This window comes from Channa argus, chromosome 19 (assembly GCF_033026475.1).
Source record: "Channa argus isolate prfri chromosome 19, Channa argus male v1.0, whole genome shotgun sequence".
In the NCBI taxonomy this organism is placed as follows: Eukaryota; Metazoa; Chordata; class Actinopteri; order Anabantiformes; family Channidae; genus Channa; species Channa argus.
In genome coordinates this window covers 14795395-14822162 of record NC_090215.1, presented here as the reverse complement: position 1 = coordinate 14822162, position 26768 = coordinate 14795395, and the positions used below count along the sequence as shown (strand labels likewise).

Below are 26768 nucleotides of genomic sequence, written 5' to 3'. Positions count from 1 at the left end.
TGTTTGAAGTCGTCTAGAGCTGGTAATGTAGTGGGTAAAGGGACACGGAGGCATTCCCACAGTAGACTAAGGTTAAGTCAGTGGCCTTAGCCCGGTGAGCTTACCTCTTAAAGGAGCAGCAGTCAGCTGAGGCAGAAGAGATGCAGTCTGACATGTCTAACTAGTGTGGAAACATTTGGCTCTTCCCCCAGGAGCCCAGCCTTTGGTGGTGTAATGAGCAGAGTGATTTCCTTAATTTGTATCATACCAGCACCCGCAACCTGCAAACGACACCGCTGAGCGTTTTCATCAAAACGGCAGACATGCCTTTGATTGGCACTGACGCCAGGTCTCATTACTGCAGGTGAGTGGGATGCCGACCTTTATCAGGAAGCTTGAGTGCTGTTTTGTGTTTCCTGTGGATGAGTACAGAGGAACAATGCTCTCACCTCACCATTAGAACTCGGCTCTCTGATGTGATGCGCTGCCTGGCTTTCTGCTCAGAGCAAATGAGATGGGATATGCTTATTAATATGAAAGAGCTCCAGTAAACTAGCTTCTTGCATTACCTTTGAATGAGTCATAGAGAAGAGCAGAAGACAGATGAGACTCTGTTCTGCTTCCTCTCATTGAGCATTACATGTATAGCGCTTTGATACATCTACTTTTACTAGTATGGTAATCATGCTTTGCTTGTTATAAAATCATACGAAATGAAGTCCTATTAAATATGCAGCAGGAGGTTAGCGCAATGTCTAACAACAAAAATCTGTAGATCCTTTGTCTACTCTAGTTGTGCTCAAATTTTTGAAAATGATATATGATTTTTTTTTTAAATTTTATAATCTGAGCCGTCATATTTACAGACCTCTAGCATGACCCAACCTAGTTTTTTGCCTCTGTGAAGTCAGCTAGAATTGTGTGCACTCTGTCACAAAAGATAACTTTCTCCCTTGTTTAGTTTCATTGGGAATTTGTTTTTACTGCATGTTTGCGGGCATAAATCATTCTGACAAATAACCAGTTACACTGGTGCCTGTGTTTACTGAGTCTGCCACAAGATGCTGCTCGGTTTTATTTAAGCAACTGCTCCAACTTTATAGCACAACCCCATTACAGTGATAGTTATTCATCACAGTCTGCGGGAGCTGAGAGCCTTCTAAAGCTCACAGGACTCCAGCCAGTTTCCTTCTGTCAACATTCATTCTTTGATTATCAAGATGAAAATGTGTAATCAAAGATGCTGCTGTTTGCTCTCATTATGACTTATCATTTAACTTCCTAATTAAAACTGAGTATACTGTCAATATCTGCTAATGTGCCTGAACAATTTGGACAGTAATACTCTTCTCAAACAAGGCGTTCTTACAGAAGTTAAACGCCTAAAGACTATGAGACTACAAGCATGCTGACTCTCATTTTAAACACACCATTCCTCTACCCTCAACCACCCATTCCCTAAGACAAACAGCCTTATTAGTTGGTCATTAGCCGCCTCATTACATTTAAAAACAGCCTTTGGTTTGGCTCCTCCTGGAGTCTCATTACTGTGCCTCACAGTTGTCTTGTGTCTGATCTGACGCTAATTAGCTAGCAGCGTGAGTGCTGTAAAGCACACTTGCTCCTGAGGTCGTGAAATGAGTTGACTGCTCCCCGGCGACAGCGCGGCGCTGTATTATATGTGTGATTAATCAGGCCTGGAGACCCAGAGGGGCTGGGAGGAGAAGTGAGGGGGGTGCAGGGGCAGAGGCCAGAGTTGCAGTTGTCTGACAGAGGTGCTGTGCCAGCAGGCCTCATTCAGCAGAGCTGTGATGAGCTCAGACAGGGGAGAGCGGAGGAGCGCCGTGTGGCCAGAGGGCCACGGACACAGTCAAGACATTTAGCTTCACTCGTGACTTGTGTCACTTTCTCTCCATGGAGGTCCCCTCAATGCATCCCCTTCAGATAAGAGGACGTGTGAACAGGCAGTCTGTCAGTCCACATGCTTAAAAAAAGATCTGCCACAGAGGCATTTCTCCATAACAGTTTTTTCTATCTTTCATGGATGGGAATTTTTTTTCAGGACATTGGACTTCAGACTGTCTGTTGGATTGTTTGGCAGTGAACAATAAGAATGACTGAGATGTGTTTGTTTTGGTGTTCTGACACCCTGACAATGTGTGTCGATCAGTTCATCAGATCACTGAAGCCTCTGGGTTGTCCCTCACGCACCAGGAGGAAGATCTGTTGAAGTGTGAGTCAGACTGGCCTGCTGGGCCCATTATCGTCCACTGCTGACGGATACATTGAAGGGCTCGCTGGATAGATGCAGGTTTATTAAAAGCTCTGCCCACAGCGATGGCTGCTGTTATTTATGCATGTTTGTGTCCATTAGGCTTCTACCTCCACATTTCCTCACTCAGGGCATCTGTCCATCCATTTCCCCACATGAAGGGAGCCTGCCCTGCACTTTGTGCTGTACTGGCATTATTGTAATCTCCATCCTAAAAACACACTGCTTTACATGTAGCCTGGCATCTTTTTACATTAGTGCAGTTCTCTCATCTAAGATTTATAACTGATGGTTCCCCCATCCGTCCCTCAATCTAATGCTATAAAAGAGACAATGTTTTAAACATTAAAATGAAAACCATTTACAACTATGATCAAAAGAGAACACTTGAACATTAAAGTTTAAAAGACAAAGATAAGTACAGCTATGTGGATGGACAGATGAGGTGGAAAAGAGATAAAAAAGTACAGTGCACTCATATGCACATAAAAGAGGCATAAAGTGCTTTTGCGCTGCGCTGCAAAACGTTGACCTGTAATTAATATGGCTGCTCCTCTGGGCAAGTCGAGGATAGCAGCTATTTGGGATACAAACCCCTGAAGGATTTTTACCTGGTCGGAAACTTTGTAAAGCATTTTTATTAAAGAAAAAGAAAAAAATGTTCCATGTCATTCTGTGGATGTAGAACAACCTCTTATTGGGAGCAACATTTGTTGTATACAGGCATGTTACTAATAGCTCCCGGCCTTATGTTGTGCGATTCATCATGTACTGTGTAATACAGAAAAACCTCTTCCACAAGGTCATGAATCAACAAATTTAAAAATTAAATGTCTATTTCGAACTTCTATCAACTACCTTCTTAGAATATCTGAACTTATTCTATATGTGTTTCCTAGGATGTTGCACCTGGTTTGTCAAAACTAATGAGTTGTGGTTGTGTGGCTACATTAGGCCCTTTTTCTTACCTTGCAGGTTCTGGAGGGGGAGAGTCATGATGCCCCCCGCAGCAGCGGCAGCCACCAGGCTCTGGATGTTGGCCGTGGGGAGAGAGAGGACCAGGCCCTGCTGCCCGCCTAGGTGTCCACCTGCATTGAAGGGGATCAGGATGGGCTGGTTCATGCCTGGTGCTGCCCCAGACATCACACCACCTACTGCGTTGGCCAGCTGCTGTGCCACAAGCAGAGACTGTAGGACACACACAGACCAAGCACACATGTAGACACATATAGCATCGCAGGAGGTCGTTTTTCTTGTTGGATGTCACATATCACAAAAAAATTACCTTTTTTGTTATATAAGTTATGGGAAAAATTCTAGTTTTATTGGATGTTTTACGCTACCCTGGACATACTGCAGCTGAGAGTGATTTGGTCTTTGCTTCTATAAAGTCAACAATTCCACATAAAGCACTGTAAACTATATATCTTATACTTCCCCTTCCACTAATTTGCTTATTTAGATGTATGAGGATTTATCTACTTGAACAAAAATGCCTTAATAATAAAGTCGCTACATTCCACGTTTAACTTTAAAGCTACATAATGCAACTGAAGCTAGTTCTATGATAAGACTATGATCGAACTCAGTCCACTCTGCTCCACATTTTGCCACAGTATGCACAGTCCCTAAGGTATTAGTCATTATCAAATCGCAATAAATAAGAAGCTGCAAAATGTACTAATCGAGCAGACGTCACTGAAATTCTCTGATGGGTTAGATAGGCAAGCCAGGCTACAACGGTTCAGGAGTGATTATCTCTGCAAAGCTGCCAGTGCTGTGCAATCTGACTTTCTGGGAGACATCGGCAGCACCTCTCTATAATATGATATGCTGTGGATCATATTTCTGCTAAAAATATTTGAAAAAAGTCACATACTGTTTCCTTTAAACACATAACACAAATGTGGCTGTTTTAAATTTTGATTCAACCTGTAATCAGATTACATTTATATTTTTGAAAGTACATTGAAATGGAAAGTAAATGAAGATATGCATGATCTAATAAATGACATACATTACGTTACACTAAGAAGGATTAAATAAAACTCAGATCTATGTATACAAAAACTTAGATATAACAACAATATAATAATAATAACATAACAAGATTTCTCTCTAGTCTATATTTGCCAGTAGTGAATTATTCCTAAGTCCAATGCAGAGTATCAGTATCACATAAACTGCTGAAGTGACACTACTTCATCTTTGATAGAGATAATGAAGCATATATCACCAACTTCTCTTCATGACTAATCAGCGTGTGTTTTGATGAACACAGTTATTTTGCAGCTGAATTCTGTGCTTTGCTGTGTCACAGACTGACAGTCAAAACACACTGCTGTTGGTACTGACACAGATCAAATCCAATCTTTGTGAAAGAGCTGAGAATTTTTTCTTTCATAGAGATGCAGAGTGATGCATGTTTCATCTCAGTGAACAAACCCCTGGTACCACCAGAATGTGCCTGAAAAAAAAGTAGCTGTACTTTCCTCTTTTCTATGAGGGATATAACACATCACTCTCGTCTCTTCATGTATCCATTCATTCATATTAGTTAAAGTGGAATCGGTGCAGTCACACTCGTACAGGAAAAGATATGTTATCAGAAGTATCGCTCTGAGATATTTTGCACAGTTGAAGATCTCTTCAAATGTATTTTCCGAGGAAGTGGGTTTGGAAATATACCCTCACAATTTTCATTGAGAGCTTAGAGCCAGAAGTAGGAAGGTTTGTACCATGGCTGAAATCTCCATGAATAGTCTGGCAATGGAGTTCACAATTTTATTTGTACATTTGTAAAACCTTTTCCAAATTATCACTAGAACGCATTGGAGCATGTCCGTCTGAGTTTGCACGAGCTGTATGAGACCGGATGTACTGAAGATGCTGCAAAACCCCCCAAAATTACTGTTTAAACACTGAAATGAATTGTTTGGAATAAGATAGTACATTGTCAGCTTGTGTTGTGTCCACAGCCTTTAGACATTGCTAGGTAAGCCAGACTGCACTGTGTTGACTCCTCCACTGTGACTTAGGTTCACAAGCCTTTAACTCCAATTGTCAGCTATCTGCTTCTGTTTTGCATGGTGTGTCTGCAGCTTGCACAGGATGCAGAGCGGGCTGACTGGTGCGAAGAGTCCACCATACTCCCAAGCCTGGTGCTCCTAGGTGACAGGCGTGTCACTGTGATAACCCTGCACGGTGCAAAACGCTTGCACCAGCTCCGACACACATGTGATCACAGTTTAAGAGGTCTGAGGTCACGTGGGCTTAAAGCTACATAGCACAAACTGATCGTTGGGTGAAATATCTTCTCTGAAAGATAAATGAATGCCTGCTTGTATTTCTAAGTTGGTAATGGAAGAACAAGTACACAGAGGTGATAGTGGCTGATGGGAGTAATCACACACATTGTGTAGGATTCCACTTTCTCAACATTTGCTTTGATACACAACAGCAGAGCATAACAAATGACAGTATCTGACGCTTCTGAGAGCATTCAAAATGACATTTGCCATTAACTTTAAAAAAATGAATTAATAATCTGGGAGCTCAAAGAATCCTCAAAGGACAACAACAAAGGCGATGCGTTTGTTAGCTGCGAATGACATATGTTTAATCTCGCATTTTAAACTAAATTTAATCTCGAATCGAAGCAGCATATTATCAAAGACACTCTTTGAACATTTCATCTCTGTGTCAAACAAAATGAGATTGCCAAGCTTGACGGAGAAGACAGCCTCACATAGAAGGGAATAACATTAAAAGACAATTATCAGATGCAGCTCTGATTTATTTATCATTACAGGCAGCTTTGGAGAAGCAGGCAGCTGTTAGGCACCCAGGCAGCTGCAGAAAGAAAGCACTTTGGAGATTTTTGTTAAAGCATGCGGGAGCTCTTGGCCTTTAGGCTGTGTGTTGTGCCAATTCATAACTGATTATCAATTTCATCTGAGGTGTAAACACTACACATGCACTCATCAAAATGAGACATAAGTATAAATCTAGCTTGCACATAATTAGCTCAACTCTGCAGCCACACAACAGGATTTCATTGTGAGAATCCCCTTGTAGATGTACAAGCAGTTCACCTTCTGCCTATTTGCCTGATACTCTCACTCCTCCTCTTCATAGGTGTAGCTGGAAAGCTGTGGTACAGTGGTTGGCAGGCCTGACAGCTGAGTGTTGAGAAGTGGTCTCCTAGGGGCCACACAGACACAGAATTGTGTGTGTGTGTTGGGATCAGGATGGGGAAGCAGCCCCACTCAGGACTAGATATGGTACCCAGCCTCTCTGCCCATCAGGGGAGAATGGGCCTTTCTATCTGCTTGGCAGCTCTGGCACTGAGAAATTGCCCATAATCACCCAGATAGCAGACTTTTGTCATCCTAACTGCGAGTGGGAAACAGAAGGAAGGTGGATTCATGTTGGGTAAACTACCATCGGATAATGGTTGTTCGAACAATATCCGGCTCTGGAGCGAGAATCTATCAAAACATATTGATCCTGGAACAAGAGAATTGGGTATGGCATGTGGAGCGCCTTTGTTTCTGAAAAGTGTTAGCTTCAGAGAGACTGTACTGACAGCATTAATATATTAGATGGTGACTGTTGAGAGCCGCCTGCTGAGGCTCAGACTCTAACTGCTGTCTGCTTGCAATGCTTTCCATTTTGTGTTTATTTCTTATCTATTACCAAAACTGTGGTTTTGACCATAGAGGATATGCGTAATCAGACAAGTGCTTTTAATTGTGATCATTCTTTATCCATACTTGCAGCATATTGACTCTTTCGCTGGAGATTTCTCACCCTGCAAATGTGGCCGACCTCCTCTCATGTTTCCTCTTTTGTTTTTCCTGATGAGGACTGACTGTCATTGAGTAACACTGAGTGCAGGGAGAATGGCCTTATTAAGGAGGGTGGAGGAGACCTAATGCTCTGTGTGTGTCCATGTGTGTGTGTTTTGAGTGGTGACATTGAGCAACACTAATGAGATAGATGTTCATTAAACATCGCCGGGCCACCAGGCCAATAAATCCAATCAGATAGGACAATGCCTGATTGAGCTATTAACGGGGCTGCAGGCTTGAGCTCTTTGCTTCCCTGCTTGTTTTGACAAGGCCTATATTGTCAGCTCATTAGTGCCACGGCTCAATTACATTTGAAGATGATGAGTGATGACAAAATACTTTACGATTTCACATTTTAGCTGAAAACGATTCGAAGTTTAGGCATCAGAGATGTGGGTGTTTAGTTTTTTGTTTCCCTCAACAAGAAACTTAGAGCAAAATTAATTTAAAGAGTCTAAGGCGGTGATTTAATTCATGAAACTGTCAAGCAAATGCCTGAATCGTTTTCTAATTATGACACGGATACTGTCAACAAATGCATAACCTGTTAACCTGTTAACAGAAATAAATTGTGTTAAAAGCAATCTTCATCAGAAAAAGTTCACCTTAAAAAAACCCTACAAGACAGCACTATTTCAGGGCTTTATTTGCATAGCTCCTTAACTTCAGCCATATTAAATCTATTTGTCTGAGAAAATCCGGCTTATTATTTAAACAAAAGCTGTGAAAGTCCAAATCACTGCAGGTTCAAGAGATCGAGAGCAGCAAACAGCAAAATGTCAATCAAACAGCAGATATTGAAGATAAGTATAGGCTTCAAAATCGTATTAATTGAGCAATACCATTTTTGAGTTGGAGTGAATTAGAGCCAGGATCAGTCAGTTTCTTTGTGCTTTAAGATACGTCTGCATGGGTTCCCACCTGCTGTAAACGCAACTACAAAGATAAACTATGTAGGCAAGAATACTAAAGGGTCATTTATATTCAGCTCAAAACCCTCCATTAAAACTGTATTTTCTGTCAAACTTGTAACAGTTTAGTTATTTCATATTTGAGCTGCTACAAACGAGATGTGTTCAAGAACAGCACCGAGTGCAGGACATCTGCAATTTACAAACGCTAAATTATATTTTACATTAGGAAAAAAATCCAGATACCACAACCGAAAACAAAATAGAATAAAGAAAGAATATCTGAGTTGTTGGGTCCAGCTCTACTAAAAGTGGCTGACTCACCTTTTTAAGTTGAGAGTAAGTATTAAAACATATGTAACTTTGGGTTATTGGAGGAGTTAGTCTATTGCCAAATCTTGCATATCCCTCAGCGAAAATGTTAGAGCACAATTATTGAATGAAAAACGTTTAAAGTTTGGGTTTATTTTGTTGCAGATCTTTTCACTAACCTGTGGACCCATTGGGTATCCTGGGTGAGACTGGCCCATTTGACTCTGATCAGAGGGACTGCTGCTGGCGTCAGACTGGACCGAACCGTCACGGGCTCCTGAAAGATTTAAAAAACAAAAAATGTAAGTGGATTAACAGGCAACACAGAGCACACTGTGATTATATAACTCAGACTGATTTATGCAGCTGAGGAAGGCAGTTGGGGGAAAAAAAGGGGAATTTGTATTTAAGTGTTTTATCAATAACCACTGTAGCGCTGAATAAATTACCAAACAGCGACGAGGCCCATTGATAGGGGATGATGCATTCTAGCTGCGATTACTGCTGTGAGATAGAGCTTCGCCACAAATACTGGGGCCATATTAGGCAGCCATTTACATTACTAAATATCACTCATCTCAACCTACTCTGCCTGCAGCTACGAGACACAAGTAGACCTGTTTCCAACACGGGCCGAGTGGAGCAGAGCAGGCAGTGACATGATAATAAGCTTGCTGATGGCTGCAGGGGAAATAAGGGACACAGATGATTGGATATCACAGCAATCCCTATCGCGCAGAATCTCCCAGCAGGGCACCGAGTACGGACCACCATAAAAGGTCCAAAAGCTGTTGTGACCCTCACCCTTTGACCTCAGCGATACTGAGCTTACATGACGCCTCACTGTTGACACAATGGCTTGTGGAGTAAATCTTGCAGAAAGAACTGTCAAAAAAATGAAATGTCTATTGTATGTCTGTCACCACAATGACAGAAATACAACCTGACTGAAATTATTTTAAAAGTATCTGAGAGTTTAAAAGAACAAACAACTGACTGAAAGAATGACTGTCTTTTGAATACGTTGGTGATGGTGTAGTGCTACAGAAATTGAACTATGGACTATTTTAAACAAGGACCCTTGTTCTCTTGGTGATGCTGCTCAAAGATTCATGGCATTAAGGTGTGAAAATGACAACCGGTGTTTTAATCCTGCTAAGTGCCCTGTTTTACAACATTAGCCTAAACCTGGGTGGGCATAGCTTTGATTGATCTTTAATTCCACAATTTTAAACTTTTGGGTTTAAGACATGTTTATTTAGTGAGTGGGTTGTTTGCTTGTGTTGCACAGCTATTGCCAATAATATCAGAATTAATAACTTCCAATAACTCGATGTTATAGAAACGTGCAAAAAAAAGAGTCCATTAATACTTAATTAGCACGTGTATGGAATAACATGTAATAAAATGAGCACTTCTACAGCAGTCTGAACTAGATATCAAAATATATATCTTTTTGATTTAAGACTGTGATCTATATATGAACATTACATTTCTTAAATGTATCGTTAATATGAGGTCATTTAAGCTATTTTGTTCTATTTCTTCAAAAAAAGGTACAAATAAACCTTCAACTGAGATTAGGGACCTAAAAAAAGAGAAAGTAGAGATGAGTGACTGAAACGCCTGTTATTCATAGCTGTTTGGTCAATTTACAAGCAAAATACTGTAAAATTGACATTGATTTGATAAACATCAATGGCATCATTTTACAAAAGGTTATATCCATCTGTAATTTGATTTGATCTGTTTTGAATGTATGATGATTTAAAACCCCGGGCCAAAAGTGAATAAAATATCTTTTTAAGTGTAGAACTTTCCTTGGATAAACTGTATTTTGTTGATGAAGTCAACTCAACCATGTATGAACACGTTTGAAGGCCACACAACCTTGTCAAAGCAGTTTTGGCAGTGAATTTGAAAATTTTAATCCCATTTCCACTGTGAGATCGATTTTGTTAAATAGCTTTCTTGAAATGGCTTTTAAATCAAGAATAAGGTCCTTACGTATTGTGTCATTTTATTCATAGGTGAAAAGTTTTTTTGTTAAACATACAGTACACGGCACACAGTGGTTTTCTAGTCCTTTTTATAAAAGCTTTATACAAAGTGTTCTATTGAATAGCCTTGCCAGCAAGATCTTATTGCCTGTCAAGAATATTTAAGCACTAGATTTTAAACTACCCTCCGCCAACTAAAATCATTTCATCTTTACATAAAATCCAAATAATTGGTGAATGGCATGACCTAACAAATGGACCTGAAGCATTTGATGGTTGATGTGAAAGCCCAGGGGGAAGCCTGCTTTTCTAGCTGGTTTCTACCTCTGGCTGGCTGGCCCTGCTTCTCGATGAAGGTCCACATCCTCTCGCTTATCAGCCTCGCAATGCAGTGGACATTTTGACAAGCCCGTCTCTTTTCAGCAATTATTTCACCCATTATGGATGATGCTGTGCACAGCCCCACCCTGTGCACTCAGTAGCTGGAATTAAGATCAATCTAAACACACATGAAGGACCTTGTGGCCGTATTACAGTCAATAAAAAGCTACCGATAAAATACAATATCATGATAATCTGAAGTATAATTTCAAATTTATTTGGAAAACCGGAGACGGGCTACTGAGAAACTTTACAAAATAATTATCTAATTACCGTCACAGCAAAACCCATTAGCTAAATTAAAATATTCAACTACACTGAAGCAATGAGACCTTCTAACATCATCAATAAACTTCACCACAGTTTGGCTCATGACTGTAGTTAAGATATTGGTTGTGAATAATGTATTCTATCTGATAAACAGTGTGGCAGACTTACTGAATAACGATTCCTAGATACCTTTCATTGCATCATTTCACAATAACTTAGAAAGCTTCATCCCCTTGCAAATATCAGTAACGGTAACGCATTTATCGCAGAGGAGAAAATCAATAATAAATAAATACACATGCACATCTTCCCCCAAAGGATGTGTGTAATTTCTTTAACTAAATTAAATAGCTGACAGGAGCAATATCCAGGGAGTCAATCTTCAATTCTTTTTATTATGAGAATTTTTGTATGTGTTTTGCTTTTCTTGTCCAAAAAAAAAAAAAAATCTGCTTATCGAATGTGAATGATTCTTAAATGGGTTTCCAGATGGACATTAGTACTGTATACGGAGGAAAAAAGAGAAAATATCTCTATCAAACCTTTACTAAAAAGAAAGTCTTTTGATTCTGTGATTATACATAGGTCACGCAATGGATAAAATAGAATGAATGGATGTATTGATGTGAGAAGAGATGAAAGAAGAGGCCAAATGGATGGAAAAACAGCCACCACACATTCAACATAGCTTTACATCGATGTAAGATCTTTAGCCGTCAGCTCTTTTGAATTTCCTGGGCAGTTTAATTGCTGTTGTACGAGTACAAGTGTCTATAAATGACAGCTTCACTCTGAAAAACAAAAACACTTCAGTTCTTTAATGCACATAGTCTACATGTATGTTTTTCTTGGCCTTGACTGAAAGTAAGAGGTTTCATTTAATTCCATTAAGTTTTATTTAATTCCATACTCATACTGAGATACCATGATGAGGTGTTCAGTTAAAATACCTTTTTATGTATTTGAAGTAATTATATTTATTACAGGGCATAGGGTGGAATTTGATGTGACTTATGTCATGGAAATATTGCCAATATCCAACACTATATAAATTCTCTTTCATCGATCACCAAAGTGGCCACTGGAGAGCGACTTTCAATGCCACACAAGGCAGAGGGCCTCACTGTGCGTTGGAGGAGGGGGGGCAAAGAGCTATATTTATTTGACTTCATTCTGTCTGTCTTAATGCAGGGTGCCCCAAGGACTACACTACAAAACAATTAGCCTGGATTTCATAAAGCAATCAGCATGCCACCTTGTCTAATGCAACCACTTCATACATTGACAGTCTGAATAAAATGGGTGTTATTGAAAGCTTTGTGTTCATGTTAGCTTTCGCCTCAGTGCATTTATGAATCAATTTTTACCCATAAAAGAAGCTTTAACACTTAAGCTATTTTAGTGGAAATGCATTATGTAAGTTGTCAAATGTACGAGAGAGGCCTGGTAACGATTCAGGCTATTCAGAATGAACAGCCAACCCCCATTTTTATAATGGTCCTTTAGAAAATGTCTGGCAAAGTGCATGTGTTCGCTATTAAGATGTTGTCAATCATCTTGCTACTGAAATCTAATCCATGGAAAATAATTACAAATGTGAACACATTTGGAAGGCTGCAGATTATAAGCTAATTACATTCTTAATTGTCATCCTGAGATGATTTATCTCAGTAGTGTAAAAACATGCAAAAACATAATATGTTTTGTTTCGGGAAATGTGCTGTTGATTCAGAGCATTTATGTTGGACAGGGATCTATGAGCTGTTGAAGCAAAAAGAATGGACCCAGAGAGACAACAAGCCACATCATACAAGAGGTTTAATTCCATCAATACGCAACCAATTGTCCCAGATTGTTTGACCATTGATTTTGGTAATGCCACTTGGAAAGTTGATGTGGCAGAGAGCTGAGAGAGAAATAAATGTAGAGCGACAGATCATTTTGCTTTTGAATTTCTAAAGCAGCCTCAAGTGAAGTCCAAAAAGTAATGTTACACACACTGCAAGGCGCTGCACTGAAGAGAGCAGCCTATAATATGCAGCATGGGCGTTATAGTGATTTACCTAACCCCTTGTAGAATGCAAGAGACCCCAAATCACCAGTGATTTAGTTCAGTGTTTCATTACTCCCACCAAAGCCCTCAACAATAACACAGGGCATAATCTGCTGCCAATAACTCTAGGTGCTCTTAGTCAGATGGCTCCCTCTGGACTGGCCGAGAAGTAATACTCTGTTTAGAGTCTAAGGTGGAGAAGCTGCTAGGGATAGGTCAATAGTATTTCTGGGGATAGAAAATCACCTGAGACTGACTTTTGAGTGGCTGCCTGTAACACTATTAGCTGCATTATGGGTACTGCTGCTGCAGGGAGGGCTGTCATTTCCTTAATTAAGAGCCCAGCGCAAAGGCAAGAAGGAGAAGAGGCCACAGCAATCTCTCCAGGCTTCCAACATTTAAGCTTTATTGGTCATCGCGCAAAGGCGCAGAACTTACAGGGGAGGAAAAAAAATCTATCTCGTTCATTATTTTGGCAATGAGTGGCATTAAGAAGTTAAAGAATTACATAGGAGGTGGTGCTGTGGAGTGAGCTGAACAGAAAGGATTTTACCCCTCGGCAGTTCAGGGACAAATTCTGAGGCGATTGTAAATCCCAAGTAGTGAGGGGAAGACGTGCAGGGAAAGAGACAGAAAGATTTAAATTGCAAACAACACAAAACAGTACACTTCAGTTTGTTGATGTAAGTCCCCAGTTTTTGATGAATGGTTGGGGAATCTGCATGCAAACAATGCTTAATGCACTAAGGACCACGTACTCCAACACTTATGCTCTCACTTACGGCCACAGGTCTTCACCAAAAGGCTCTCTGACATGAGAGTGCTCTGCTCCACAGCTCTTACCTGTCTCTCCTTTGATGCTGGAGTGGAGATGGAAGCAGCACAAGCACAAGAGGGAGCAGAGGGAGTTAAATTGGTGGGAAGAGGCAATGCCCATTTCAAAGGTCAAGAAGGAAAGATGGCGTGATGGAGAGAGGACGATGGAGAAGGGAACAGGAATGGAGGAGGACAATAGGGAGAGAAGAGGACTTTTGCGTTGCATCTTCATGAGAGACATGGGACACTTTGCACATGTACGCATCTGTTGTGACGTGTCCTCCTCATTCCCAAAGCAATGTCAACCTTATTAGCTCAGGGTTGAAAGTGGCAGATAATTCAAATTATTCTTCATCCTTTTATAGCCATCAGTGATGGCTGGATGCTGCAATGAAGAGTAGCGTTAGAGAGCTCTAAGCCTTTTAGGAGATGCTTGCTTCACTATTGCTCCTCCTCCTAAATTACTTAAATTATATTTGCTGTAAATAGGATTGTGCTGCCTGCAGCCTGAAAGCCTGAGTTGAAAAAAAAAAAAAAAGGCTTCTCACACTTAGTGTCATGCCTCTCTACTTTGTCTGTATGGGCCCTTATGAGCAGAGCCGAAAACTAATGGAAATCAAAAGAAAACAAACCAGCGCGGGTAAACATTAGGTCTACTTTCAAGAAGTTCCTTAAAATTCTCTAATTGTATAATAATTCTTCCCTGTGATAACAATATGTCATATCGCAATATGAACATAAAGTTGCTGGTCAAACAGATACTGTTTAATGGTTCTATTTTCATTTCATTTACATTTATACCTGAAAAATAGTGTTATATTTTAAGCCTATTTTACCCACTTTTTACCAGAAAAAACAAGGCATTTCTCACTTTGTCTCTGGGAATTTTCGGATGTTTTGTAGCAGTAGTTAAGGCATTTAGCACTTTGTCTCTGGGAATTTTCGGATGTTTTGTAGCAGTAGTTAAGGTATTGATCAAGAGATTCAGAGATAATGAAAATATTGCAGATCTACCTATGATTTTTAACAAGATTTCACATTGCACAGGTAATAGTTATGAATGTGAAACTGCCACATTTGCTACAATCCAATAACATTTTCTAAACTAAAGAAGATTCCAAGATCAAGATCAACAGGTAATCTATTTATCACTAATTATCACTAATTAGCTTCAAGTTAGTGTCCAACTGCAACCATATTACAACCTTGACCTTTTTTATTTTTGTCCATCCTGTGTTGCTTTGCTTTAACTGCAGAACATTAAGCCAGTGGGTGTGAGGGCAGTCCAGCGCTCAGTGTATATGTTTGTGTATGTGTGCGTGGGGTGCTAGACACCCACAGCCTGGGCCCCCCAGGCTATCTGGCACTAATGCGGCCTATGTCCCACTTTCTACCCCTTGCCCCTCAAAGCCTCCTCTCCTCCCCCCTCCTCACCCGTTCCTTCTGTCATTGAGGTATAATAACAATGGATCACACCAGCGCTGCAGCAAAGGCTCAATCACTGTAGGATAACATCAGGTGATACAGGCTGCACAAGAGTATATCTTACTTCCACTGAACCTGAGCTAAACAGACTTTATCTAGAAATGAGTTTATCTGGGAAAAGTCCTGTATTAGTTGTTACTGTAAGCCGCTGTTGTGATAGTTACAGAACTGAGTGGGTACAGGTGGAAACAAGCAAATAATCATGTAGCTAAAATACACGCCACCTCACCCCACCCCTCCCCTCCCAGCACATTATTCTGGTGGAGCAGACAAATAGTGGAAGGAGGGACGTCAGGAAATAGTATTGCTTTGAAGCCCATAACTCTATTCTGGAGAAAAGAAGCATCACAGTGTTATTCCACATCCTCAGATATAAAGGAAAAAAAACATAATAACTTCTCGATAGCCTGGATCTCCACTGCCCTATATGCTCCCCCCCCCCACCATCCACCCACACCCCTGCCTCATCCACCATACACCCACTTCTCCTGCCTCAATCTTTGGTTTCAAAGGAAGCGAATCAGCCAGAAGGACAGAAGGTTATGCATTAGTACTGGTCATTGCTCAAAGAGCGAGCGTTATAAATAATAAAGGCTTGTGAAGGACACAAGGGCTGTGGGATGCATCTCTGGTTCACGCCACACAAGTCAAAGACAAGACTGTAATTTCTATTCCGAAAATGTGACCCTTGCAGCTTCAATTACATCTCAACAACACCAAGCGTGTCCGTGCCAGGAGATGTGATGCCTCTTTGTTAGCTCTACATGAAAGGCTTATTGATATTGGTGATGGAGCGCATGCTACACAACATGTAAGTTCTCCTCTGAAAATGATTTTCCAACTTAAAGAAAGTGTATAACTAATATAAGTGCATATTGAAATTCAATTTATTTTCTCCACAGCTGTCCACCTACAGAACTCTTTGGGATACTTTCTAGTCAAGGCAAAAGTCATCTTTTTAACTTTTTAACATACAAAAACAACAGGCAGAATTATATTGTCACTTATTCTGAAGTTCTGTGTGTTGCTCAAAGTCATTTCTGCATAGCCAAGCATCGGTGAAACCTGGTGACCTTTGCTGCTGTTTGCACTGAAAACAAGAAGTCTGCTCCTCCCCTGTGCTCAATGCCACACAGGGATTGTGTTCCTGTAGCCATGAGCACCACGGGCACATTAGCAAATGTATTACACTTGCTTTAAAGGCATGTGTTAAGCTTATTTTCAAGTTTGCATAGACAGCTGAAATCCCCATAATGAGATCCACCTCCTGGGGAGAGACTTGTTCTCCCCAAGTCTCCTTTATTCACTCTTACTTACTCAGGGTGGCCCATTCAACACTGGGTCTGTGCCACTTTATTACTTAACCTTACCACAGAACATTACAAGGCTTTTTGCATCAGCAAGCACCCTATCCCACCACGCATCCTGCTCACTAAGCTGATTACACAAAAATAATAAGAACTCCTGCCTCCAGCAGAGTGTGTGCATGTGTGTATGTCTACATCTGTCTATGAATTTGCAGTGAAAAGGAGCACAAAGAAGAATTTTGCATGAAAGACAGTAGTTTTGTACTATACCTCCAGTCTACAATATAATAATAATATGAAGTACACAAAATAAGTTAATATACAAGAAAGTAGCATGTTTTATGCATTGTACCGTGAAGACATGATAGAACACGAGTGTAAAATCAATGTCAAACTATAACTTTGGAAAAATCTTTTTATGTATTTTTTCCAGGTATTGTGGAATCATTGTCCCTTAATAGTATTTGTTTGTTTGTTTGTTGGTTTTTTGCAAATGACTAGCTCTGTATTTTATTATTAACAGGATTAAATTAAAGCTTACTATTTAAATAAGTATTTTTAATTATGAATTAAAGACACATCATGGGTAAACTCAAAATTCATGATGCACACCAATTGCTGCATTGTAAACAATTTTTGACATTACATTTAAAGAAATGTGTTGTAATACTTCTAATGACTAACTACTCTCCAAAAAAAGACTGACCTGAGGGTGACATGTTAAATTGAAGATATGAATTTCACTAATCCAGTCTAAAAATCCAAGTGGAAGCGAGGCCCTTAAAACATTAAAACAAGGTGCAGCCAGTGTTACAGCCTGTGTGGCATTTGGGGTGAACTTTTTGTTCTGATGACCTCCAATACCAGGAATCAATGAAAAGATTCATTTTGGTCTTTTGGGGAGGGGGGTCTCTAGGTGACCTTTGTGAAAATGTCCCACCATTTTGGCAGAATCCGTGTAAGTGCAGACCATTTCATGTAGACAGTAAGTGTATGAAATGAGTGCTCCTGTCGTTCCAGCCAGGCTCTCTTTGACAGCATGATGATAGAAGCGTCACATCCTTGGGAGAGTAAATGCAAACTGACAAGAGATGAGCCTTTGGTTGCTGAATATAATACGGAATTGTGCTCTGAGTGTCTTATTATCTTGTCTGTTGATGTCTGAAAGGGGGAGATTTGCTTGAGAAGAGAAGACAGAAACTGTATGCATCCAACACCATCTCGTCCTTTGAAAAAAAATTGCTTGCCCTACTAACCACAGCTTTCCCACCTAATGTCCACTTCTACTTGGAATAAATACAAGACGGCAGGATGTTTGCGGTGCCTCGTAGCCCCTGTTAGCTGAAGTGGAAGACTATTTGCACAGGCAAGCTTTTAGGAGGAGAACAACCTTTTCACCACTGTAGTAAGCATGTGGTGGGTGGAGAAGGTAGACAATTTACTGTAGACAAACATGACCACTACTGTCATTGTCTCCCAGTGACTTCTCCGTCTTCTAAGTCATACATGAACTCTGTAGGCAAAGCTCTTTAAATATGAAATGTGATTACATGTCACATGTCATTGCAAAGTAGGCACACATTGATATCAACATTTGTAGTGTAAAAATTGTCTGTCTACAATCCGTACATAGATGGATGCTACCAGAAAATGCAGTAAGAGTCTGTAACTCTTTAAATGTACATCATACATCCAGCTGTGTTGTGAGTACACCAGGTATACGTGTGCCTGAGTGTCAAAACCATTTCCACTGCATTTAAGAGCATTTTGTTCTGCAGAATATACACAGACATTCTTAAAGTCTGGGGCAAATTTAGTCTCAACAAGATTTGCATTTGAAAATATTAGTCTGTGCTATTTTAATGTGAAGGAGAAGTGTTTTGTGTGTCTGCCAATCATGAAATCGGAGCATTTTATCAGAAAGGTTTGGCTTTTAAAGAGAACAAAGTAATACATTCTTCTTTCTTCTGAAAGTGGGAAAGAACACCTTCAACTTGTGCTACTTCACCACAATGGAAGTAAAGGGGAGGAATCTTAATGTCGTGGCTTCTTCACTGTGCAGACCCACATAAAGGACTAACATAAGGCCTAGTTTAAAGGCTCAATTCTGGGTTGTTCTCATATCAGTGGCATTCATGTTGATAAAAGAACTGTGGGAATTGCAACCTCCTTGGAACCATGAAACTTTACTGCCAACCCTAATAGCAACAAATGTATCCAAAGAACTATGAGAGTTTAGGAAAAATAAAGATAATCATTATTGTCACAAATGTTTATTTACATATATATATATAGATATATATATAGATATATATATAGATATATCTATATATATATCTATATATATATGCATACTGTATATTTAAAAAGTCAACTTTTCAGAAACTAAGATAAACAATCGATTTTACCTTTATGGGCACACATGGTTTAGAGAAGCTTGACAGACCTGATTAAATTCATAGCGAGTAATATAATCCATCAATTGCCGGTAAAATGGGAAAAACTTCAAAATACCCTCTTCTCTCGCTTTATATCTCCCCCAAGAGACACCAGTGTGCCACGTCTCCTTGCTGGTCCCTGCCTCTTCTCTCTGACAGGTCATGTGGGCAGTGGTTGCTGAACCAAACCTGCCGCTGGCACAGCCCAGGGCTCAGCCACTGGGCAGAGAGACACCACCCCCCCCTGCTAAAAGTCTCAAGTTACACAGGGTCAGCTCTGACCACGCCACATGCAGTATGACAACAGGCCAACATTAAATGCCTCCTACAAAATAGACAAGGTGAACCGAAATTAATCAGATATGTAAAACTAAATTACCTTCAAGTACAAATCCATTTTAAAGTATTTAACAACATTTAAGTGCGCAGGAGAAGAATAGCACAAAGCAGCAAAACAGAAGCAGGAGAGGATTCAGATGGAGACTGATCAGAAAGGAAGAAAGGGGGAGAGTTGATGCTTATTAAACCAAATTGCAACACTTTTGAGACAAATTCTGCCATACACTGTCCTCGTTTAGAAGCCTCTAGCCTCAGGTTATTCCTGTAATAAGGATTTAAAAAACAACAGAACTCTTGCTGATTAGGTTTGAGAGTAATGTTTGGCAATCTCTCCCCCTATTTTATTTTGTTCAGAAATGTGACAAACTCAGTCTATAGGCACTTTACAGTACAATGTCCCTCTTCCCTGCAAGACACACACACACACACACACACACACACACACACACACACACACACACACACACACAAACACACACATACACAGAGGGTTTGACAGTGATTCACACGAACGGATATTTCATTAACAACTCTCATAGAAATCACAACAAACCAAAACTGTGGCCTGGTAAATAAATCAATTCAATCCCACACAAACAAACTAGAAAAACAGTAAGACGTGCATAAACTGTACACATATATATTTTAACTCAGGAATGTTAAAACAAACAGTTCGTCTGAGCAGTGAAGACACAACTGTAAATATTCAAAAATCAACATCTACCGTGAAGCCACTTGTCACCTTGCATCCACATGAAACAAATGAACAATATAAAAATAATATTTAAATTAAGACTAAATGATGAGAATGTGTTAAGCAAATCAGCTCCTTACACGAGTACAGGAGGTTCAAGTTTAAATTTTGCAACTCTTTCCAAAGAAAATGTCTTTTAAATCTGCAGCTAATGGATATTTTAATTTGATGTAAATACAAATGTTCACTCGCCATTATTTCTAATTCTAATGACTCTAAAATTTCCCTATCGAAAGCTTCTAAGAAAAAAAAACTTGAGGACTCCATTACCTTTCTCATTACAACAAATAATTAGAAAATTTGCTAAATGATCGTTTATGTAATTATGCTTACCGATTCATAACACGGCACCGTGATTGCATTAGTCCACATGACTGAAGCAGCTAATAATAAAAAACACACTTATTTAAACACAACCAAGATGAAGTATAAACACTCAATTAATGAGATAACAGCAGAAATGATGAGGCATGCTGATATAGAAATTGGCTAATTTTGAAGATCATTTACAAAAGAATAGGCCAATAGACAAAAATATTACGGAATAACCCAGAAATAAATCAGTATAAAAACTGAAGTCTTCGCAATATTCAATATTCAATATTCAATATTGAATATTGAAACATTAATATTTCCTATTTGCTGATGACAACTATAATAACCAATGAAAAGAGGGTTTTAATTTCACTCTGCACTGAGTTTTAAATCAAGTGCATTTCATCGAGCTTTAATTGATACATATACATTTTCTCCATTTGAATGAAGATAAAAAAGTACATAACTTTACACACATCACCAGGGCAGTGAAGGCGGTTTGAGGAAAAAAAATCGATTTATTGGATCAGATAAACTTTCATATAGATTCTAGAAAGAGAAGATCTATGCACAACTGCTGCCACAAAACACAGAACACGAATAAAGTACTAAAATCCACTGTATCATTAGTACTTCAGTATGCATTTCCGACAGAACTGCATGTTCAAATACCTGTTGTGACAACTGACTTTCAACAGTCAACCACTACAAAAAAATACCAGCATTTCTAACATATCTGAATGTGCAGTATAGATCTTAAGACACAAAAACACAAAATATAATTTCCACACCAACATATCAGAGTACTACAATGGTCAAACACTGACTTGCTCACTGGGCTTAAACTTAGTTCATCTCCTGACACTGCTGACACCTGTCCCAGTACTGGAAACCCTGTTTTCACCTCACTGCTGCTTAAATCAGACCACAGCCAGCGGTTTTCTGAAGGAGAAGGGACAGATTTGAAGTGTGAGCCAGACTTACCATAGAGCTTGTTCGGGGTGCCCTCTCTGTCTGTGGCCTCGGAGGGCAGGAGCAGGGGCTCGTCGTTCAGATCGCTGTCTGGAGTGGCCGCTTTGTTGTCCGCCCGGAGTTCTGCCGCGCTCATGTCGCTGCGCAGGGAGAGCAGCGACTTGCTCAGCTGCCCTGTAATCATCGGATCCTGAAGGGAGCTGGGAGCCCAGGTGGGAAACAGGGAGAAGGAAAAAAAAAGAGAAAACACTCCTTGTTATATATATTTCAGCGTCTCACCTCACCAGCTCCTTCTCTGTGTCTCTACCCACTCTCTTTCTACCCAGCTTCTCCTTTCTATCGCTCACTCATCACTCTCCCTCTCTCTCCTGCTCCCTCCCTCTCCAGCTCTCTCTTTTATCTGACGCTGGTGCTACCCCGCTGATACTGCCGTCTGCTGCCTGGTGAAGTACTGTTACGGATCGCGTGGCTTTACCATTATACCCTGCAGTCCTAAAACGGTGATATATCCATCTCCATGGGCTCATTACTACCTGACATGTGCCTCATCTTCAGCAAACATGAAGCTGACAGCAGTCTATAAAGAGGTCCATGGGCTGTGCGCTGATAAAGAAATGAAATAAATCTAATTCTACATCTAAAAAGCATACACATACGCAAAAATACACACCAGCGATTACATCAATTTTCACATAGTTGGGGACACAACATGAGATCAAAGGTGACATCTTGCAGCAGAGAGGCAGCGGAGAAGCAACATGAACTTAAGGCCTGATTTAAACGAGAGATGATTTCACTGATGTTCTCAAAATTTTCTCCCAATTATTTTAATTTTTTGTCTGCACTTACAAATAAGAATGAGGATATGTATGTGACATGATTAGAGTATTATCTCTCTGAGCATCTTCAAATACATTACAACAAGAGAGAAACATTAAAATCAGAAAACTGACATTTAGGAATAGTTTATAAAAACATTAGAGGTTTACATGTTTAAGAAAGAAATCAAAGGCTTAAACAGAATTCATAGATTACAGATTTACTACGTATACTTTTTAAAAACTTTTATGAAGTTTCCTAAAAGTGTTTGGAAAACCTACCTATAAAAAGCTTCAGAAGAGAAGAGTAAAAAAAAAAAAAGAGTTGTCAGAAAGTCCAATGAAAGTCCAAAGGTCAGTCAAACAGCAGCCAAATCATGCCACCACAGTGCAGAGACCAGCTAGTACATGCTTTCTACTGAACCAGAAACAGTCTCCTCAACCTTCATGTGTCTGAATAACCACCACAGGTTCAACCCTGAGGTTGCTTCCTAAGACAAGCACTGGAGATGTCACCTCCTCCCTCTCTCTCCCTCTCTCTCTCTCTCTCTCTCTCTCCCTCTCACACACACACGCATACACTCGCTCTGTCTCTCCCGCCTTCACTCCTTCTGTCTCTTCCCCCTTGTGTCTTCTGACTGGAGAGCTCCTCAGACAGTGTTCTTCCCACCTCAGGCTCTGAGACGGAGACACAGAGCAGCAGGCCCTCTTCCTTATTTATGAATCAACTCCAACCTAAATACGTCTGACCAAAGGACAGGTGACCAGCACATACAGGATAGGCACAGGAAAGGAAAAAGGACAGCGAGCCTTATCTTAACCCTGCACCCATCAACTCGATCACCCCCCCAACACACACATTTTTATAAGGGTGGTCGATGAGTTCCTGCCCAGAGGGGCCTTTTCATTGCACTCATCAAGTGAAGCCGCTCTACTTGATATGACACATGATAATCTATGAAAATGTTTATCAATAGAAATAGTTTAAGCTGTCATTATGTATGAGAGGCGCCTGGTCAATACTTATATCTGTGGTAACAATGTCACTAGTCATCAGGGCCTAATTTGAGAAGCACTTAAATGTGGGATACTGCGCATCAATGCACCTTTCTGCCCGCCGAGGTAAACACATTTTCCCCTCTGTCTGAGCCTGGCCACACTCTGCATGCATTTGGGTCCACCCCCACCTCCTACCTCCTTTCCTTTGAGTTGCTTGATAGGTCCACTGGAGGGCAAAATTAATACCTAATTGAATCTTGCAGTCATCAAAATAATCAATAGTTTTTTATTATTTATTCTTCACAGTCTGTTGACTGTTTGAAAGCTCAGAGGGACAGCGGAGAGCACAGGCAGCCCTGAAATTTCTACTATTTCACAATGTAATTTTCACCGGGGCATGAGAGTTTGTAAGGCCTATAAAAATGAGAGCAGTGGTTTTTGTTAGGAGGTGGTTGAAAAAATAAAGGAAAAAATGGGAATCTTTGCCCCAGCAGCTACGATGAAAAATAGAATAAACAAGATACTGACACTTCAGAGAAGGGCAGGGTCCTTTCTGTCCATCCCTCCATCTTTTTCCCTTTCCCCTTTTCTCCTTATTTCATCATATCAGGAGTGTGGCGGTACCTCTCTAATGCTGGCATTTCTCTTCCTGACAGACTCCAAACAAGTGCTCGGAATGAGATCAGAGCTCTAATCTTCCTCTGGCCTCTGAGGCTCGAGGATATGGGAGCAACACATCTCTCACCATCTCAGGCAGCTGTTAATTACTTCATTTCAAAACAGCTAGCTGTGCCTATTTGCCATCGCGTTTAGTTATTTAAATCCAGGGAATAATGCAATTACACATAATAGGATAACTGTATAATCTTATTTTAAAAATCTGTAATAATAAGGGTTATAATAAAATTGCCATGAAGAAACTTGATTAGTGATTCTAAGCAGTGGATGCTTAAAGGATTGCCTTCGTATTTAAAGTAGATTTCAGACCCATGATTTAAGTGTTAATGTGAATTTGTGAAAATGTGTGTGTGTAAGAGGGCTGGCCCGAGCAGACTTAAGGGGGAAGGTTAGTCTCATTCCTTCTCTGTTCACTCAGCCTGGAACAGCTCTCAGGAACAGGTTGCAGAAACAAGAAAAAGCACTTGATTCCCCCCTCTCTGCCTCCCACTTACCAAACACCTCCAGTGGCTGGAGAATCGGTGATTAGCAGAGTCCAGAGCGTCATCAGATATCCATGCTAATATCTAGTGGTCTTAGCAGTTCTATCCCTATGATGGGGACACTGGGCGGAGGGGATTACAGCCTGAGACCACGATGCTCCGTTACAATACTCACAGCTCCTCCAGTTACTGGATATGGAAACAAAAACGTAGTTTTCATTACAATTGTAACATTATTGTTTCATCTAATTTATAATAATCTTTTGATTCCATTTCTTACCAGGGATAAAAGAAAACCTAGAGCTTTAGATAAAGGGGCTGCCACAGTAAGTATATATATACTGTATGCATTTCAATTTTTTGCACAATACATTCACTGACATATATTAACCACACTGTGCACAAATGTAATAACAAAATCATATTATAATTTTTATAAGAGCTATGGTCTTGATGATGTTGGGAATTAGCTTTTCAAATGTGAGAATACACGACTTCGGACAATGGGATACTATGATAACTATTATGTGACCTTGATTTATTTTCTAACATTTTATAGACAAAATGACTAATTGGTTAATTGATAAAATAATGGGCAGAAAATAATTGTTAGTTGAAGTCATAAGAGAAATTAAACATTATGCAACAAAAACTGACACTACAATGACAAACAAAACAAAATGTTTCTCTCTCTCTTGTATTCCCATATCTTCCTAATGTATTTTCAACGATAAACGTTAGACTAGAATTAGGGCACACTTGCTTTATACTGCACTGGTGGTTTTTGCTGCACGTTTTCTATCCTTGTGCCCATTGCATACTGGGATAGACCTCAGCTGACCTGTAACCCTAAACTGGAATAAGTCATATATTCATTTTTTAAAACCTACACACAAAATAACATAACAAAGTTAATACACATATTTGTCAGACTGCTCTCTCAAACGTCACGTCTTCTTTTAAACATAATTGTAATGTAATATCGTTAAAAAACACAAGTTTATATAATTCAACCACTAACACAGATGGTCTATTGTCTGAAATTAATCACTAATGGTTATTTTTTTAAATAACTTTTGTATGAATACCTTCACGAGCTGAATAGTTTTCTTCTGGTGGAATCCAAGGGGTGTGTATCCTTTGTAATGCAACTGAAATAGCATGAGTAATGCAAATCCAATAATAATACCTGACACCTGCAATCTGAAATTCATTGTCATAGCTACAATAAAACAAATAAAATAAATCTCCTTTAAAAGTTGTTCTTTTGTCCAATTGTAGAATAATCTAACCAACTACAATGGAGGAGTATAAGACTGCTTGTATCCAAGTGATGTTTTAAAAACAGCATGACTGTATATAAAAATAAGACATAGTGGTGTTTTCTATTATAAAGTGTGTATTGTTTGACTACCTTCATATTGAACAAAATTGCAACTTTATCCCAAGCACTAAAAATATGATTTAAAATGTACAGCTGTGTCAATGACAGACCAACTATAACTATATATTACTTTTATTCATATTAATTTTGAAGTGTTGATGTTGATAATCTGTGTCTGCTAGAACAGACACATTTCCCAGGACTTTTTAACTAATGTGGTATGGTACAGTAGATGATGATTTGTCTCCCCCTTAGGGTTATTAACCAAACTGTTCCTATATCTTGTAGTAAATGGATCTTTGTGTACTGTGATAAATTTTACAAAGCACCTTTTTGCATGCATATATCTATTATTAGTATTTATGAGATTTACTTGTGAAAAATGCAGTAGGTTTGCATTAAATCATCCATAAATTATTGGCTAATCTACTTTCCCTGTATACTTTCTCTTGGAATACCAGGCTATCGGAACAAGTAGTCGAGATGCGAGGTGATTTTTTTTTTTCTTCTATACTCATTAATATGATCAACACTTATTCCTCTTGACTCCACTAAAGCTAAAATGCTCCCCAGTTGATGATAGGTGGGTCAGTGAAGGCTGAGGGCTATCAAAGCAGTGTATTAAAAGGAGCTCTTTGAAGCTTGTAAACCACGGTGCCCAGCAGGTCCACAACAGATAGACGCCTCTGATTGGTCAGGTGTGTGTGTGTTTTTTGCTACATCGATCCATGGAGCTGACATTCTAGAGCATCAAAGCTTTCAGCACACTAATCTGACTCCTCCTATGAGGGCAAGGGTTGTTTTTATTATTTTCCTTTTTTCCATGAAATGCTTATACCTCAGAGGGGCTCCTGCATGCTTATAAGAGTGAGAAAACCACGTGTTTTAAAGGTTTAAAGTGAATGAAAACATATTGAAATAAAGCTCAGACACAGTATTTATCAACTTAT

At 39.7% G+C, this 26768-nt stretch overlaps 1 protein-coding gene and 1 long non-coding RNA gene across 2 annotated transcripts in view; one reads left to right on the top strand and one right to left on the bottom strand.

Annotated features, from left to right (window-relative positions):
- The window catches only part of pou6f2 (POU class 6 homeobox 2), a 69289-nt gene that overhangs the window by 42368 nt on the left and 153 nt on the right, over window positions 1-26768 (bottom strand). Inside the window, exons 2-5 of the mRNA XM_067485684.1 lie at window positions 24447-24623; window positions 21470-21657; window positions 8507-8604; window positions 3220-3439 (exon numbers count right to left, since the gene is read on the bottom strand). Of these exons, the coding sequence (XP_067341785.1) occupies window positions 3220-3439; window positions 8507-8604; window positions 21470-21657; window positions 24447-24499 (559 nt within the window). The 5' untranslated portion in view covers window positions 24500-24623. The remainder of the gene's footprint in view (window positions 1-3219; window positions 3440-8506; window positions 8605-21469; window positions 21658-24446; window positions 24624-26768) is intronic.
- On the top strand, window positions 73-10099 carry LOC137104468 (uncharacterized). The gene is made up of 4 exons (XR_010911701.1): window positions 73-343; window positions 3206-3441; window positions 8493-8629; window positions 8926-10099. It is a non-coding gene; the product is annotated as an uncharacterized lncRNA (long non-coding RNA).